Genomic DNA, 20,033 nt, shown 5'->3' on the forward strand with positions numbered 1-20,033 from the left:
TTTTGCCAAAAACTAAACTTAAAGTTCCAGAGGTATGTACTGTAGCACCAAAAACAAACAAAAACCTGACCTGAATCTAGGTGCATAAGTACAAGGATGCTTCATGTATTACCTATACGTCATTTCAGTTTAACTCTTATACTGAACCTATAGCTTAAGGTGTACTGACCTATCTAAACTACTAACAACACATTCTAAAACTCTCCAAACATGTAAATTAAAGACTAAGTTGAATTTTATGTATCCCTGTAATTGTACACTTCAAATTTGTATTAAAAAGCAAGAATTAAGTTAGACTGAACTATTAAGTCTTTCACAACTTCACTCTCTCAGAATGAAAAATCACTCTAAAATACTTACTTTTCCTGACTGCAACCTCTGAATTCTTGAATCACATACTTTAATAACATATAATAAACTGTTTATTTGATTTTTTATAGTGTTGATATCTGAAAGTAAGAAAAAAAAAAAAGATGATTAACTAGTGCAGATGAGTAAATAAACTCTTGTCCTGAAATATGAGATATACTTTAAGTAGAAGTCAAACAAAGAAGTGAAATATCACATAAAAAGCACGTCAGATTTGCAGAGGTTTACAGCTTAAATACTTCACTGATAGAAATCAATGAAAAGAATTTCTCCCTGCTTTCATACTGTTAGCTGACTACTTATTGATATCTAGAGTATTACTGAAATTCACAACCGTCTGCCAGGTAAGTTTCAGTTCTGTGGAAGTACACATATCTAATCAGTTTTCTAAACTAAAAAGAGAAGAAAAACAAACAAACAAAAAACTCCCCCCACAAAAAAAGAAAACAACAACAAAAACAACTAAACAAACAAAAAGCACAGGTTCTAGGTAAGACACACACAAAGAAAATACAGGTGGTAAAAGTGAATTGTTTTGAAACACACAAGAAAATCCAAGTTTTAACACTTTTGTCATTGTTGTTGTTAAGAAGAAAATATTTTCATACTAAGTTATATCAGTTTCTCAATTTTTGTAATGTTCTTCATAGATCATGCTGGTAAACACATTTCATATTTTGTAAAATAACACAGTACTAACCATCTCCTGCTGTATCTAGAGATCGAAGATATTGCAGTTCTTCACTTGCTTTATCTTTGACTGCTTCCAACTCTCCTATATTATCACTTAATTTAATAATATTCATAAAGGCCTCATAGTTACAGTTGGAATCACGAATCTGAAACAAAATTTTACAGCATGAATAATGTAAAACTGATAAAAGCAAGACCATTATGAATCATTATGAATTACTTTGATGCAAAGTGGTATTTTGAAAACATTCTGATACTTCTAGGTCTTCTTTTAATGCTAAAATTTTATACTGTGAGAGAAACACAAGATTTTCAGAAATCCAAATGATAAATGAAACTGGACATCTGTAAGTCCTCTATATATCACAGAATCACAGAATGGCCTGGATTGAAAAGGACCACAAAAATCAATTAGTTTCAGCCCCCTTCTATGTGCAGACTAGGCTGCCCAAAGCCACATCCAGTTGGCCGTGAATGACTTTAGGGATGGGGCATCCACACCTCCTTGGGCAACTTGTTCCAGTGCATCACCACCCTCCAGGTGAAAAACATCCTCCTAATATCTAACCTAAACCTCCATTTTCACAGTTAAAACCATTCCCCTTGTCCCATCACTATCCACACTTGTAAACAGCTGTTCCCCCTCCTGTTTATATGCTCCCTTCAAGTATTGGAAAGCCACAATAAGGTCTCCCTGGAATCTTCTCATCTCCAAGCTAAACAAGCCCAGCTCCCTCTGCCTGTCTTTGTAGGGGAGGTGCTCTGATCATCTTGGTGGACCTCCTCTGGACCTGCTCAAAGAGCTCCATGTCCTTCCTGTACTGGAGGCCCCAGGCCTGGTAGTCCAGATGGGGCCTCACAAGAGCTGAGTAGAGGGGGACAATCACCTCCCTCTCCCTGCTGGCCACCCCTTTTTAAATGTAGCCCAGATCACAGTTGGCCTTCCAGGCTGTGAGCATGCACTGCTGGCTCATGTCCAGTTTCTATTTGTACTTTCCATTTCTGTGGGTCAATGGTAACATTCCACCTGACTGCCTTGTCTATCAAACATATCCAACCTGTCTCTAAGCTAGAGCCAGCACTGCCAGATGATTCCCTCCTGCACTTCATACAATGATCTCAAATCTCATCAGTTTTAGGATATAATCTCCTAGACATCTGACTGTTTTTTCTCCAATACAAAACCCAAAGCTTTCCACAGTATTATTAAAAAAAACAGTTTGAAGTTGTCTTTGTTGAACATCTAAGTCCTGCTCAAATCAGCATTCAGTTCATAGTCTTCCCACTAAATAACATAAAAACTTGAATGCAATCTGACTCACTTCTTTTCCATGCAGAAACAGTAAAAACAAAATAATAAAAATAAAAGTCAACAATCTCACACTGAGATTAGACACCACTAATCTGAAAAAATACAAACTTAGAGGAAAGGCTGCTTTCCCTGCAACTAGAATAACAAAATACTTAGGTTAGAACAACTATTAGTCTCACCCACAAAGCTGAGCAGTTCTATAGTATACCATACATTTGACACAAGCTCTCTCCTAAGCAAAACATGAACACTGACAAAGTTAAAGGTATAGAATCTTGCACAACATAAGCTTGCTCAAGCTTGTTCTCAATGTACTTTCCACACTGATCTCACTTTGCCCCATACCCTTACAACCAGTTGCACTAAGCCTTGAAAAGAGAAGGAAATTTTTCCAGGGATCTTCTTGTAATGCCCAGATTACACAGCAGAAAAAAAAAGGAACCAGGTCAGATAGACAACACCAAATGACTGATGAAAGCCAGACCTACAAAGCAGCAAGCAATACTGGTTTAGATTTAGATCTTACCTAAAAATGTAGGTAGAAACTCTAGGAGACCACTGAAAAGATTTAAACTTTGTCAAAGACCTCTACACATTCCCAAACTAATGGTGTCTTAAGACACAGAATTAAGATAAGAAATAAAGCATTCTATAATGTAACTATGAACGAGTAGAATAAGAACTAGGAAATGCCTGAAGTAATATTACCTGTGAAAATCTAATTGTTGATAGTACTATCAAGCAGTTTCAATCTATAATATTACCCCAAGGCTTGCTGTCCTAATATTGCCATAAGATGACCATGGGATGACCACGGTCTGCTACAAGGACTTGAAGGAATTTATCCAAGTAAAGGAAGCCTACTACATTGTTGAGATCATTGGAAACTGTGTTATGAATGCAGCACCATCTCAGGAATGTTGGAGGCTTTACAGCATGTGCATGCAGGTGCAGACAGTTGAGTCCTAATGCTGCCTTTATATCCAAGGCAATGTTGGAGAGAAAACCTCATCACTCATGCCTATCATAAACGCTCGCTTTATAAACGTTCTAAATACATAGAAATGTAGCAGTTGGTCTGCACTGCCAAGGCACACTGACATGAGCTGCACAGAAAGGAGAATACGAATGGTGGATATTTTTGACCAAAGTTGATTTTAAAACTTATTTCTTAAAAGTTACAATCAGATGACCATTCAGGTTCCTTCCAGCCCAAACCATTTTGTGGTACTACCTGAATTTTTTTCCATATAATAGTACAATAAATAGTTGAATTCTAAACACTTTTATTTAAAATAAATAGATAAATAAATTATGACAAAGATACAAGCTTTGATTAACTTCTAATTTTAAAACAAAACAAAGCTTCAGTATAGAAGAATTAGTAACAGTCTATGAAATGCCTAGAAATGCAGCATTAAACTTCTCATTAACAACAGAATCAATTCTTTTTTTGTTTGAATCTGATTTGATTTGATGTCAAAGATTCCCATAAAAAAAAAAAAAATCAAAATTTGCTCTATCTTCTTTTAACCTTAATTTCTGCAAGAGTTTTCACTTTGTAAGACATGTATTAAATTTTTGAAAGCATTTACTGTTATATACCAGCCTTATTTTCCCCTAGAATCTTTACTTCTTTATCTCAAAGAAATTACGAAATTAACAACTGAGACATCATCATAACAGAAAGCTTTATAAAAGCCTCAGAATTCTATCTTTGGATGCAGCCGGGGGCAGCGCTCAGTAAATAAAGAGGCCAAGTTACTAAAAACAGAAGATGCGTAGGAGGAAAAGGGAAACAAAAATTGTTATACTTAGTATGCAGAAGCAGCACTAATTTTTCATACTAAAGCAAGGTTCCTTTAGAAAAGCATCTTGCAAACTTTTACATAAAATGGAGGTCAAAGGAAACAATATATCATGTACACCTGAAGCAATTTCATAGGTAAAAAAAAAATCCAAGGGTGTTCTCAGCATCTTGGAATGTGCACTCAAGATTAAAATGCACAATTTAAAGTAGAGAAAAGTGGGAGAAGGAAAAGATAAAAATAAATGTGAGTCATGACCCACAAGAAAAAAAGCAATAAACTTAAGTCTTACCTTGGATTATCAGACAATAACATTAATTACAATGAAAATGTTCTATGTGTGCTTTTTGTACATACTGTTACTTTATGGAGGGTTTTTTTTCACAGGTTACCCTTGCATTAGAGAGTAATCAAAGTAAAAGTTTTGTTTCTTCCCGTTTGGTTAAACTATTAAGGATCACCACAAATATCCTTAAACAAATCCTGAGACTGCTTAGCAGAAGCAAACACACACACACACACAAAACCACTTTACCACTTGTCAGTCTGCAGGTCTCTTAAACTTCAGAGTACACAGTGAAAAAGAGTTATGGAAAAAGTAACTTTCAAGGTTACCACCATGCCTCCTGAATAGCCAGCTGACTTTTGCCAAAGAACCACAATAGAAGGTACAGCTAATAAAGACAGCATATACTCGCACGTATTAATGTATACACACTTGTCAGCCAGTTATTTTTGCCAATATTACCATTGGTTAACTTTTCTACTCAATACCTTTTTGCCATGAAAACAAGGGAACACAAGCAAAGGCTTATAGAGAAACAGAATAATTATAAATCTTACCATCCATATGACATACTGATTAATATAATCAGGATCACTGAGCTGGTTTATTAATGGAAGAAGAATTCCTCGGGAGAGGATTTCCTATAAAATAAGATACATCATTTTCAAGTAGTTATTCACAAAATAAGTGTGACAATTTCAGTAACACTGTATACATGTTAAAGAAAACATGTAAGAACAGGTATCATTCCACAGACACCAGCACATTATCTTTCCAATTAACATCAGAAAATAGTGATATATCATGACAAACAATATTCATTTTATCACATTTTCCTAATATTGCAAGAGGTTAAAAAAAAAACAAACAACACCCATAAGGATTTCATATAAACCAACTTATTCTGTTAAGTACTTTTAAAGATTGCATTGCATTTAAAATAATTCAATTCCAAGTTAGATTAATTTTTCTAAAGCAAAATAAATGAAAAACAACAACAAAACAGTTCTAAATATTTATGAGACATTAAACTGAAGAACTAGGATGACTTTCAGAGTTTGCATTTACCCTGACAAAGTATCGCATGATCTTGTTCTGGAAGTCTCCAGGAGGTAGCAATATATACAGTAAGACCTCACACAGATCCCTTAGGAATCCTATGGAAAGAGAACAGAATGAAAAGAACACTCAGCACAGTTTGGTATTACTTTGTTTCTCATTTTACCTGATCTCATAAAAACCAATGGATAAATCTTTAAAATAAAATTAAAAGAGAGTAATATATATTCTTACAGTTTTAAGCACCATAGTAACGGCTTACAGAATGAATATAAGCAGCACTGACATATAATCCAACTAAGTTAACTACAGTTCCAAAGCCAAGTCAAAAGAAAGCCAAATTCCAAGAATCAAACAAGTAGCTCCAATTTATTTTCTTCAATATATATAATGTTTTCCTTCTACATACTTTACCCAAACAGTGACTTCTTTTATTAAATGAAGATTATTCAGTAGTGGTAAGGATAATAGATCTAATAAAAAACAATTATCATCTGCAAAGTCCCTCCCTCTGTGCCAGAAAACATTTCTAACTTTTTTTTTTCTTCCAGTGTGAAGAAGAATGGAGATGTACATACACTTTCATAATATTAATAAGTACAAATTAGAGGAAATATACATGTGTTGTAGATAATCATGCTTTGAAAGTCACACACTAAGGTTTCAGTATTTATCAATATTTTACAATCAATCGGTAGCAATTTAATTTAGTCTGCTAAACTACAATAGCTTCAGAAGAATATTGAGAGACCTTCTTCATCTTTGGGAGAAGTGCAGACTAGGTCACGACAGACTTCTTTTTCCATTTCAACTTCAACCTCAAAGAATGTATCTACAAGTTCCTCAGCTTGGTCTATACAAAAGAAAATAAAAGCAAATATACTTTTCTGTAAAGATCAGAAACTTGAGAGTAAACTTGAATTACAAAGTTAACTATATTTCACACATGTAAAACACTTGCCAATTCAAGACTTAAAATAAAAAATGTTTCAGTCATTACATTACCTTTCATCTGATCACCTTTCTCTGCTATTCTTTGCTGAGCTTTTCTGAAAACTCGAAGATGAGTGCCAAAGTCATCAACAAGTCGTGTAGTGAAGTAAGGCTGCCAGTCTGTTTCCTTTGACCTATCAAAATGACCCATGAAAATTAGTTTATCCTGAATACAAAGATCAATTATAAATTTTTATTTCTCGTTTCTGCCAAGAGTCAGCAACAGCAAACGCGGAAAGTGAAGAAATAAAAAAGCTTCCTCGTAAAATATTGTTCTTATATCTTCATATAAATATTTATGCTTGAATTACTTTCAAGTGAACAGCAATACCTAAAGTAGTGTTCTGATTCACAATACCTTAAAATATCTGCCAAAAAACCCTAATGCAAACCATCTACAAGCGCCTACAACTTAAAACTAAAATAATGCCCAAGTCTTTTTTTTTTTTTTTTTCTTTCCTCCTTTCTCATATTTCTCACATCCACAAACCTCACATCCCTGCATCTCTTGGTAGGATATAAGGATCATCTCATGAGACTGAATGTGTACAAATCTATGGGTAGCCAGATGACGTACAACCCAGTGTCCTAAGGGAGCTGGCTGATGTGGTTGCCAAGCCACTCTACATCATATTTGAAAAGTTGTGGCTGCCAGATGAAGTCCCTGGAAAATAGGAAACATCACTTCCATTTATAAGAAAGGAAGGAAGGAAGACCGGGGGAACTATGGCGGGTGAGCCTCAAATCTATGCCTGGGAAGATTATAGAACAGATCCTCCTGAAAGACATGCTAAGGCATATGAAGTGCTTGATCCATGTTAGCCAGCACAGCTTCACCAACGTAAGGTGAAGAGAAAAAGATTTAAGGGGCTCTGTTAGAGAAGAAAGCTCAGTTCAAAATCTAGATGTGGGATTCAGCAGTGGAACTTTCTCAAAGGGCAGCTAATTAAAACCATCGATAATACAGATCCACCATCCACACAACTAAGTCATACAAAAACACTAGGTGGCAGCCTCGCAGCACTGTTCTGAAAGAGCAACTCCAAAAGAGATGGAAAAAAAGTCTACTGTACTCATTCTCTCCAGAAAATCATAATGTATATGAAATTAGAGATTACGGAACTAGTCTAAGACTGCTATGACTATAACTGACTGCAGCCATTATAAATACACTAGATCATTTTCTCCTGATAATAATCAATTGCTGCAGCCCTAGGAAAATGATAGGATTTGTACAGGAAGAAGAAAATTGCACAGGAGTAGTGGCTATTTTTGAAGAAATGTGATATTATAGGAGGAAAAATTAAGGTAGTTACAGTTTGACCTGCTTTGACACTAAACCAGTGCTCAATACCATTCAATGAAGTAACTTCATCCAATAGACAAAATCTTTGAATTTGAGCAGTGAAATCCACTTCATATGTAAGAACAGGATTGTTTCCCTTAAGATATTGTTCATTTAGCCTAGTTTTCACTATTTTCATACTTATTTCCTAGATTTTCCATTATTTCATGATCAACATGATTTTATTATCATTAACTTTTCCTAGTATTAAACCTAGCTCTCCATCTTTGAACTTTCTTGTCAGACAGCGCTCTGACCTATGTTTTCAAGGGAGAGAGGACAACAAAGCCTTTGAACTTGCTGAGAAGTTTATTACACTTAGGTGACCCACAAACTCTTCTTAAGGAGAAAACAGATCATTAATGAAGTGAGACAAATGCTTGAAATCATCACTTAATAAAGAAGCATTGAAGTTTACGTGGCTATAAATATACGTGGCTTCATCCAGACTGAAGATAAACAATTTCCTACTCATTCACTCCCTGATTTTCTGCTACTCGATTAAGCAACAACAGAAAAACAAGGGACAACTAACAAACCATCAGCTTGTTATGAACTAAGTAATAAGTAAGTACCTTTAAGACAAAATTACATCTGTAGAAAGAAATGACACATCACATTACTACCCTTTTGAAAATACTCATTGTTTATACATACTGAACAGGAAGACCCTGTTTTAAAAGATATCTGGGCTTATGCAAGTATTTTAAATTAAGGTTTTCAGATAGACTCATTTTGGGAACAACCCTGCTTTTTATGCGAACCTGACTTGCATGCAAAAATATGAGGATTCACACTGCTCAGTGTCTAAGTTGCAGAAAAATAGCTATTCAGTAATTTTAGTCATTAATCAACATCTGAAAAAGACCGTGACAATAAACATCACTTTCTCTCATTGCTAAGCGATCAGCAAGGCTTTACTTCTTTTAGATTATGATCTTAGAGCATGTTAACGTTCTTTCTGTATAATATAGCAAACTCTGCCAACAGATAAACTAAAAATAATTTATCTATTACCATATTATCAACAGAGATATTTGTCCAATTGCTTGATAAAATAATCTTACCTGGTAGAAAACTGAACAAGTGCATACTGAAGAGCTTGTCTGATTTCCAGGAGAAACGACTCATCATCACTTAGTGTATAATACCAGTACTGCACATAGTCTCTCAGGGAAAACTGGATCACCTGAAATGGAAAAGGGAAAAAGGAAGATGAAATAATGAACAAAACAGGGCAAAAAATATGTGCCCGATAACACAATATCAATCTGTTCAAAAGGTTCATAAATTAACTTATTTACCAATATAATACTGTGAGTGAAAAAGTAAATACTGAAAGCTCTCTTGTTGAATCACATACATTCCCACTGCTATGGTAAAAAAAGAATAAAATTGTAATATACAGAAAACAGACAAAAAATATTTTTTAATATCCTGGCTCATCCTAGATGTTGGTTTTTTTTCACTTGCAAGTTTCAACTTCTATTTGCACCACAACTACTTCAATATTACAGACTCAATACTTGGAAAAGTTAGATTAAATACTACTGGTTAGAACTTACCTGTTGCAAAGGCTCATCAATTATATTTGCACCTGTCAGCCTTCTGTCAATCTTAATAGGTCTGGCTTCACGTTTCATTTCTTCTATGCACTTGAAAGAGATCAGGAAATTTAACTTCATACTTTTTAGTAAAGCTGGTTTTTAACTATAGCTATTCACGATATTTGTACATTTTTTCCAGCAACTTAATGAAACCTTTTTCTTACATTTATATCTAATGTTCTATATAGGTTAATATTCATACTTTTCACTATATACTACAGTGAGAAACTGATCTACATTATTTTTTGCTTAGAAGGAAATAAAACTCAAACAGCAGTAAAAGGGTAAAGGAGAAAAGCAGCAAAAGATAGTTTGCGGGTAAGACTCCGTTTCTATACTTGTCTATAGCCTCATGCAGGTGATAGTTTAGGTTCCCCTACACACTTCCTTTATCTTTTTCCGATTATTATGTATGCGCTGATAGAGAAATTACTCTTTTGTACCACCATTGCTTGACAGACGGTCCTTTAAAAAGTAACTGATGAGGTTGGTCAGATGAGAAAAATGGCATATGTGTATCAACAGTCCACCCTCACACCAGAAGCACAAAAACGGCAAGGATTACACACAAAAAAAATGCATTCATTTATAAAACAACTGGAGTATAGATATATATGGACATCAAAGAAGGAGCATTAAAAAGTTTCATATGCCCAGAGTAAGTTTAAAAGACAGAACATCTTTTCTAAGCCTGATCTCCAAATAAAAAAATAAATGAGACATAGACAAAACTTCATAATCAACATAAGCACTGAAAGCTATATAGCACCAAGAACCTTAGTCTAAAATGAAATTTCATTAAATAGAACAGAAAGTTGAAACATTTGTTTGCCTACCCCTTTATGAATAATGGCAATTAAGCCTTAAACTTTTCATTTAGACCAACAAATTTGCTCTCAGGTTAGAATATACTTGAGTTTTTTTGTGTCTGAGATATATCTGGGACATAAGTAAAAAGGTAACTTACCAACTGAGCTATGAATGAGTCACAAAAAAACCCCACTGCAATTAGAATGCATACTGCTGAATTACAAAGCACATTTCTTTAAATGTGCTATTGATAATGAAGTTGAAACCACCCCACCACAAACACTATAATGACTGACTATCTAATGGCTGAAGAATGTCTCAGGTGAAACATTTGGAAGATTAATCATCATAACAGAACTAGCAATCTTTAGGTTCATGCATTTTCTCTATTCTGAGGAGTTCAAACCAATTAGGGCAAGATATAACTGTCAAGACACCTAAGTTCATAAACCAGGAATTTATAGTAATTCCACATCTTAGTCAGCTGTTAAGAACCTGTTCTAAACAGATGCATATTCATGCAATTAGGAAGCCTGAATTTAAAACTACTAGCCAAGATGATCTGCCTGTTAACATTTCAGAAACAATGTGGGAAAGGGGATCACACTGCTCCTCCACATTCATATATGCATTTCCATTATTTTACTTCAGCCTTAAAGATAGTCAAGAGATAAGTCACTTAACATTATGAAGCCAGAAACAATACTTGAAAGAAACTGCTTAAAATGTTTTTATTTCTAGAAGGAAAAATCTTGCACTGCACTTTCATAAATACTTTTACGGCTGACTGAAAACAAAAGAACACAATCATTTAATCTTGGAAAATTCATAACTTCTAGAACTAACTCAGTTCTAACTTAGAACTCATAGTTTCAAAGCTATAAAATCTGATCTACAAGTTAAGGCCATTAAAGTCTCCTTACCTTAGGGATACCAACTGATGTACAAGGAAGAAATGAATGTTCACACTGCTCAAGATACTTTTCTGAGCTGTTTTTCCCAAATAAAAGCGTAACCACAAAACCCCTAAAATTGAAAAAGAAAGACCAAATTAAACAGTCTTTTGCCTCTCCCCACTAGAAAACATCACTCAGCAAGTTATGAAATACCAATATATGGTGACTTTCACTGCTGATTATCATAGGCAAGACTCTTTCAGTGCATCTTGTTACACAAAATAACTAATACAATGCTAAACAAAAGTTTCGCAGTCTTACCATAAAAGTACAGAATGGCTTAGGTTGAAAGGGCCCTCAAAGATTACTTAGTTTCAAACCCCAGCCATGGGCAGGGCTGCCAGCCACCTGACCAGGCTGCCCCCACTGCCCACGCAACCTGGCCTTGAACTTCTCCAGGGATGGGGCATCTACAGCTTCTCAGGGCAACCTATTCCAGAGCCTTAAAGAACCACAAAACCACCAGCAAGAGCACATATATCAAGTGTAGAAAGTATCAGAACTTACATTAAACTGAAAAGAAAAAATAAATAAATCAAGTGGTCTCATCAAAGCATGTAGGGACTGAGAGACAAGAAAAACACTAGAGGAAAAAAATTAAACACGATGGTTTGGGGTTTTTGTTTTGTTTAATTAAGTCAGCATATGAACTCTAAGACAAACATACTCCTGGACCACTTATTTTATTTTATTTTTTTTAATTTTATATTAGAAATCCATTATCTTTCCACCCTCACAACTCCACAATGACATTTAAATCATGACGTGTAGTTAAGCAGGACAACAGCTATTTCTTATTACTTTTTCGTTTGCGATATAATGAACGCACAAGGGAAAATAACTGTTACAAGAAATTCAATTTTGCTGCAACAGAAATAATTTATGGCTTATGACACCAGGACACAAAAACACAATGCCTGTTTTAATAAGAAACACTTGCAAACATAAAGGCTGTGCCAATTATAGCACAACTGAAGTAAATAGCCTTTGAAAAGTTAAGCAGCCTTTGAAAAGTTAAGCATGAAAAGCAGTGAGAAGTTACTGCTGCTCAGAACGAGCCTTGGGATGGCTAAGCACACATAGCTTTTTAACTATTCAATTTAAAGGCCAACTGAGTAACACTTGTGACCACACGATCTCACAAAGCTGTCCTAGCCTAAAAACGTTCTGAAATAATGTTATCTTAGCATAGATTTTTCCTGTTATACAACATTCTTAGTGTATGATTAGAATGTAATTTCTAACCAATTTATCTAAAGCAGACAGAAATATACCATTTAAAGGTTATAATCTGTAAACTGGGAACCATTCTTTACAAGCTCTTTAGTGGTTAGTAATTCAGAAATAGGGAGGTTGTCATTTGTACTCTAATATATTCAGGACCAAATATATTTATATATAAATAAATAAATTTTTAAAAAGCTACACAAAATTATTATGGGTAACTTCATAAAGAAGGATATTCTACTCAATACTCTGATTCCCTTATGGCCTACAGCACCTGCTTTATCTGCCAGTCACACTTTTTACATATGAATGAAGGACAATAAATAAAAAAAAAAAGTTCTAATTGCTTTTCTGCTCTAGATGCTCCCAGGTAGCTTTGAAATCATAACTCCGACAGCACTATTATCATCTCAATTCAGTTCAAGGACAAAAACTTGCTTAGAAACCTTCCCAGTACTTGTTTCATTATGCTAAATTATTTTTTTTTTCTCCACTCATCTGAATGTTTGATGTATTTGTAGCCTACCAATTTCCTACTAGAAATCTATATCTGCTTTTAAAGGAAAAAGTATTCTCTTTTAGGTTAAGAAATACCTTTAACTTCATACAAGTTATCAGCAACTTGGAGGAGAAAGAAGGGGTGAGATAATTCTGTTAATTCAAAAGTACTGGAGCCTTGCAAGTAACAAGCTATAGATTATGAATCTTTTTTTCTCTCAAACATTTTGACACATTTCAAGTGTCAAAAATATTTTTACACTCATTCAAAAATCTTCATATGCTACCAATATAGTTGAAATGTATGTCCATCATCCTATACGTAAGTATTTTCATTTTCAAGCTAGAAATTCTAAGAACTTCTGCCTTTGGAGCAGAAATTGATATATTTTCTTCTTCAGCTTAAAAATCTTGAATACATTAGAGAAGTAGCCATAGCCTCGCTATTTAGTATAACTGTTAGCTAATCAGAAGCTTCCAGCACAAATGCTAATCCAATTAAGCAAAAGGATATTAAATGCAATAAATGCAAAATCATTTCAGTCTTTTCTAAAAATTATTGGAACAAGACTGTAGTTCCCAGTTTGAAGTTCTTCCAAAGATACTTCCAAAGTTCAGCTTCTCACAAGGACAGATTAACACCAGAACAATGGTGAAAGACAGAAAAATGAAGGCAACAGATCTATCATTTTCCCATCAAGTGTGAAAAGTAACAACCTCAGCTGAATGCTCTGTGGAAGTCAAAATGCAGCTTCTCAGTCTGTCATTCTCAGTCTGGCCAGGAATTAAGTGTAGGCAGACAGACACATACACATGCATATCATTAAGTATTGATAATAATACTTATTACAACAGAGCAAATTGCTTTAAATGTCAATGTTTGCGGGTCTAAGAAATTTTAGTTCTGACAACATCAGAAGCTTAAGGCTGCTGGCAGAACTGCAAATAACATAGTTTTTATTTTACTACTTCAAAGGCAGAAGGAGAAAGAGTAAGGTAAGGTAAGAAACACAGATGGTACAAAGAGAGGACAGGTAAAAGGCTCAGCACTAACATTAATGAATTGTGAAGCCTTCGGTACAAGAAAGACAGAGAGATTTTGGAAAGGGTCCAGAGAAGGGCCACGAAGATGATCAGGGGGCTGGAGCATCTCCTCTGTGAGGACGGGCTGAGGGAGTTGGGTTTGTTCAGCCTAGAGAAGAGAAGGCTGTGGGGTGACCTCATTGCAGCCTTTCAATACCTGAAGGGAACCTACACCCATGAGGGGAGTAAACTCTTTGAAAGGGCTGACAATAGCAGGACACGGGGAAATGGTTTTAAGTTGAAAGAGGGAAGATTTAGGTTGGATGTTAGGGGGAAGTTCTTTATTAGGAGAGTGGTTAGGTCCTGTACAGTGCCCAGGGGAGGTTGTGGAGTTGCCCCGTCCTTGGAGGTGTTCAAGACCAGTTGGACGGGCCGCTGGGCAACCGATTCTAGGTAAAGGTGTATGTTTGGTGGCCCTGCTAGGCAGGGGGGTTGGAACTACATGATCCTTGAGGTCCCTTCCAACATGGGTCATTCTGTGATTCTGTAATGAAATTGCAACAATACTTGAAGCAGAGACAAAAAAAACATGTTGCAAAGCTTAAAACCTTGTAACAGTATTGACTGTAAAGGTTAAAGAAACAATCTCTCTTCTCCTTTGGTGGAAAGAGCTAAGCAAATTCCCTAAGAGATCAGTTTCCAAATCCCAAATTGAAGGAAGAGGTTATTACAAAACACACAAACAACAAAAACTAATATTTTGGAAATCAGTCTTGATTAAAAAATAATAGAATTAAACAAAGATGACTTTTGGTTTAAATCTTTTATTCATAACAAAATCAGTTTCATAACACACTTACTACAAGCTAACTGTGCTTGTAGGAAGAACCGTACATTTTAAAAGAAGAGAAAAAATTAGCTAAATAGCACAAAACCAAAGTAAAATGGTAGAAACAGATTATCTTGATAGAGCTACAGCATTCTTCTTCACAACTCACTGGCACACACCACAAACACTCAGGTTGGTATTCAGGATGCAGTCAACTACAATTCAACATTTCCTCCCATTTGAACTGCAAAATGGGACAGAAGCAGACTTCCAGCTTGTTGAAATCCCAAACCATTGATACAAACCTTCACAAATAAGCGCAAGAAGCTAAAAAACTGGATGCCAAATTGGTTTAACAATTTAGAATTTTAGCATTAAAAAAAAAACAACAAACAGATCCAAATATGTTACTTTGCTCCAAAGTAATTACTAAAGGAGCTCTTATGAAGACATTTCTATATATGCAGAAAAACACCAGCTCACTTTCCTCATGAATGAAGTGTCTTATGTAGGAAAATGAGCTAGTGAGAAGGAAGGAGGACATAATTTCTTAGTAAGTACCTGGGATAAGAACCAATACAATAATAGAAAGTAATGTACTGAAGATAACATCAGTGTTATATGAATATATATCATCCTCTAGTTGCTATTAAAAATACTTAGATCTGTTTACTAAAAATCAGTCATTTTTCCTTCTTGGCAAAGATACCATAAGCACCATTTAACCAAACGAATCTAACATAGGGGTAATAAACTCCGAAGACTAAAGATCGAAAATGACAAGTCAATGACATCAATAAAATAAAATAAAATAAAATAAAATAAAATAAAATAAAATAAAATAAAATAAAATAAAATAAAATAAAATAAAATAAATCTTAACTTTAATACACTTGAGATCTCAAGAAAAAATACTTAGGTTATAAGAAATTGCTTAAACACACACATAATTACACAGAAGTCATCTCAGAATTTCAGAGCAATTTGCTAACAGACATGTAAAAATTTTACCTCAACTATATACAAGTAGTAAGTAGCATACTTACCCACCCACAAAGCAGAGGATATAAAACGCAAAGTAAAATATAGCGAAGGGTCCAAAAGTTATTAGAAAAAGCACAACACCAAGACTTCCCCATCCCCATATGGAAAGACTGGTCTGCAAACAAGAACACATAGAAAAAGAGTCATTAATACATGTACAGCTTGAAAACCTCCAAAGCAGTATTTGTAGTTACTCAAAAGCTTGATGCATTTTAACTTGGCAGAAAACAGATGTTTCCTTGATGAAATAGAAACTTTGTGAATATAAAAAACACATTTTGCTATCAATTTATGCTGTGAGCTAGCAGTTTACCTCTTTTAATCATTGTTCCTCATTTCAGATGCAACTATCACCCATAAAAAAGCCACTGCTTTCTTCTTTTTTGTACACTTTTGTTTCCTAAAACACATTCTCCCTACAAAGTTCTCCACTACTTCAAAAAGAAAAAAACAAATCCAAACCAAACAACAGAATAGGTAAAATAACATCTAAATATAGCAGTCTTAAAATCCAGAAATTTAATGTGAAAAAGATGACAGAAATCCCATATTAACATTCTCTCCATGACGGGGAGGAAGACAAACACTGTTATGAAAGTACTTCATGTAGCTGAAGTCAACTGAAAGAGCAGCAGTGGGTTTGGTGGATTTGAGAGCTGAGATGTCACATAACTCAGCCAATAAAACAGCCTGAAGGAAGCAGGTAACTGTGCTGCTATACATTGCAGTGCAAGTACCTTAACATAGACATATGTGTACACATATATATGTGTGTGTATGCACGCATGCACATGTAACAAAAAAGCAACATAGTGACAACCTGACTGCACTGAGCTATCACAGTTTTGGACCTTCACGATGCTGCAATGCAGCCAACAAAGATTATATAATGTTAATTCATTCTATTCTATAGTTCAATAAGGAAAGTGTGTTTCAGCCAAATCCCAAAAGTGCGAAACTGAAGCTGACAGGAATTTATAGGCCACGAAAACTGTTCCAGCTCCAAGGTTCTCAACTTTTCTATTTTTTTATTTTTTTTTTCTTTTGGTCTAATTTACGCCTCTCTTACCAGTGATCAAATGACACCCTGATGGAAACACAGACAACTGCAATGTCAACAAGTAACACTAAGAAAGCATTTAAATAAACTTGTCTTGCAGTTTGACATTTAGAAAACAAGCAAAGATCAAGCACCATACTTGCAGAGAGCTCTTCTTTAGTTTTTAATGTGAGGAATGGGGGGCACCTGCCTACATTTCTTATCCCTCTGAAGGGACTGTTTAAATTTCAGCTCTTCCTCTTAGGCACAGAACTCAGAAAACCCTACAAAATAGCAAAAAAGTTTTAAGAATTCTATGTACAATGAAAAGTAATCTATATCAGCTATATACAATAAGGAAGTGGCAGGAGCTCTCATTGTGTGTGTCTATATCCTAATACAGAAGATGAGTCCTCAAATTCATGCCCTCGGAAATGAAACCTCTACAGAATACTGCACACAACAACAAGACGTGCACACAGATCATAACATTTAATCACTATCTTCTTATATCAAAATACCACTACATACCAGCATAATTAAAAAAAAAAAAAAGTTGAAATTCTAAATATGGGATAAGGACTCTAAATGACTTAACAAAACTTAATTAAACTAGATAGCGGGATGCATATTCAGAGATGGGTGAATGCATAATTAACAAAGAAAGTTCCATAACAGATAGAACAGTGACCTTTTGTCCTACACTCTAGTTTTGCAATTTAGCATATGGCTACAGAGATTCAAATCTCATTTGGTATTTTAATAGGATTTCTTAAAACTCATACAACTCAGCACATTGCAGTAACTACAACAGATATTGGCCCAATTCTTATATGCTTCTGGTTTATAATCTTAGGTTTTTGAGAGAGACACTCAAAAGGATGGAATGATGGAGTGATCAGAACAGTTCAGTTCAGGCTGGCTGTAAATAAGACTTCCCGTAATTTTGTGCTTAAAATTTCCAGCAGTACAATTCCTGGACGAAGCTGAAAACTAAGTCTCCTCTGCCATATCAGAAAAAAAAGCAAAGAAAGACCAACTACTACTTAAATATGACTATGCAGCTAATTAGTACTTACTAGGAAGGAATGTGGAACTATCAATCAAATCAAAGCCTACCACTTTAAGGTTTTTGACAAATAAGCTGTATTTTTAAAACTAGCAAATTTCAGTCTTTACTGAAATGAATTGCAAGCCAGTTATCCCATAGAGATGGCATAACAGCATTTAAGTAGCAGCTGCCCAAACCTTTTAAAAGACGAACTTCCAAACTGAATGGTTACTGAATTCCAAGCAACTATGGTCAGTGATTCAGGACCAAAGAGGCCTCAGTCCTGTAGGATGCACAGATGTATATAATGTATACAGACACACTCACAGATGAAGGCTCTGCATTCCAGACAAGCAGTGGTTCCACCTCATTAGTTTTACCATCACTTCAGATGTCATATGTTTAACTTGCTGTTACTACAATCCATTTTTCATGCCTCGAGTCCTACAAATACACTGCCGAAGTTTTTCTTGGTAAGGCCATAAACATGAAGAGCTAAGGCAGCACCACATAAGATTCAGTAGCCTTCTTCCCATGGTATGGAACTGCTTTAGCAAAGTATTAAATGCAGAATAGGGCTGTCAGTAAATTGAAACAGCACAGTGAAAAGCCTCATCAACTACTAGTGGTGAACATTTACAGGCTTGATGCTGGTGACAGAATTAACAAGATATCACCTCGTGATGACACTTATTTCTTTTTTTAGTAGGCTTTTTTGTGTTTCCTACTGCAGGTTGTTTTTCCTCTTCACAATACACAGACTCTAAAAGAAACACATTAAAAATCTGCTTTCTTACATTCCTCTGCCTTCCCTTTCTTTGGCTTTTGCTGTCTAATTAACACCACGTTCTGATGGTTTCTGTTGCATATTGCTGTTGGCTGATGCAGCAGAGCTGACTGATTCATCACCACTCACACAGGATCCTATGTAAATCCACAGAATTCACTACCTTGAAACTGTGTGCAGTTTATAGGCCAGACAGACATGTGGTATTATAGCTTACTACTCATGAATTAGCAAGATTATTTTGCAGACAAGTCAGCAGGAACATAGCAAGGATTTAACACAGCAGCCACAACAGCAATGAGGTACTCCAATAACTAACTACGCCTTACTGAAGTAGCTTCAGTAGGCTTCTCCTTCACATAATCCAGCAGACAAGCTGTCAGAGCTTTGCCTCTAACCCATCTTTAAGCAAAATGCTCAGCCCTGATACTGCTTTCACTGGAAACGTACACTGAGGAAAGTACAGCTGTGCTCTGCTTGGACTCAAACTGGTGCTGCCAATTGTTGTTTGCAACAGCAACTGACAGATACAGAAGAGTTTCTCCTTTCATGCAAAAACAGCCCCAGGTGTCCCCTCAAACAGCTGCTCCCCTTCTCCAGCTCTCCCCTCACCCCCAAGCAGCCACACTCCTACAACCATAGGTGCAGGCACCCCTGCAGAACCCAAGCACCTGACTCCTTACACTTGGCCTCGCAGACCCAGAATAACTGTAAGCATGCTGCCAAGTCTGGGGACAGGGAAGGGAGAAAGAACAGAACAGTAAGATATAAAGCGTGGGCTCAGCAATCATCTACTTGTGCATCTTAAGCTTCAGCAGAGAACTCTGAAATCTTACAGCTGCAGCACCCAAAGGGCCACTTCGGATGCTGTACCACTGCTGCTGAGCACCCTTTGTGACTGCTTTCACACTGAAGTCCTACAACATAATATTGTGGACTCCAAAGAAAATCACACTTCCTCACCCATGGTTCTTTTACTGTGTAAATCCAAATGTATTTGTCTGGTAGCAACGTTCAAATGGCAGCAGCTGTTATGTCACTAGCTAGACACTGATAAGCAAACCAGTCTTTGGGGCACTTTTAATATCTTTTTTTTTTTCCCTTCCATTTTTTTTTTTTATTTTTTTTTTTCCCAATATGATGTTTTGCTAAATGTATTCAATGTCATCTGTGGGCTCACATTAAAAAATTGTCAAGAGTAGATGTCAGGTTGCACTTTCACTTCAATTTTAAGTGTAAATGGAATGTGTTCACGTACAGACCTTTCTATAATTAAGGCAAGTGTCATTTTTGTCAA

The 20,033-nt window shown here is 35.5% G+C and overlaps 1 protein-coding gene across 6 annotated transcripts in view; it reads right to left on the reverse strand.

Moving 5' to 3' along the window:
* SNX13 (sorting nexin 13) overlaps positions 1 to 20,033 on the reverse strand; it is a 62,109-nt gene that overhangs the window by 28,259 nt on the left and 13,817 nt on the right. For 5 of the 6 annotated variants that reach the window (XR_001553114.2, XM_015853806.2, XM_015853807.1 and 2 more), the window contains exons 2-11: positions 15,862 to 15,974; positions 11,206 to 11,308; positions 9,431 to 9,520; positions 8,933 to 9,054; positions 6,533 to 6,654; positions 6,279 to 6,380; positions 5,537 to 5,625; positions 5,026 to 5,109; positions 1,070 to 1,208; positions 361 to 449 (exon numbers count right to left, since the gene is read on the reverse strand). Coding sequence is in view for 5 of the 6 variants with exons in the window: in XM_015853806.2 (XP_015709292.1) it covers positions 361 to 449; positions 1,070 to 1,208; positions 5,026 to 5,109; positions 5,537 to 5,625; positions 6,279 to 6,380; positions 6,533 to 6,654; positions 8,933 to 9,054; positions 9,431 to 9,520; positions 11,206 to 11,308; positions 15,862 to 15,974 (1,053 nt within the window). In the remaining variant the exon portion in view is untranslated. The remainder of the gene's footprint in view (positions 1 to 360; positions 450 to 1,069; positions 1,209 to 5,025; positions 5,110 to 5,536; positions 5,626 to 6,278; positions 6,381 to 6,532; positions 6,655 to 8,932; positions 9,055 to 9,430; positions 9,521 to 11,205; positions 11,309 to 15,861; positions 15,975 to 20,033) is intronic. The other variant, XM_015853808.2, reaches the window with a different exon arrangement.

This window comes from Coturnix japonica, chromosome 2 (genome assembly GCF_001577835.2).
Source record: "Coturnix japonica isolate 7356 chromosome 2, Coturnix japonica 2.1, whole genome shotgun sequence".
Lineage (NCBI taxonomy): Eukaryota > Metazoa > Chordata > Aves > Galliformes > Phasianidae > Coturnix > Coturnix japonica.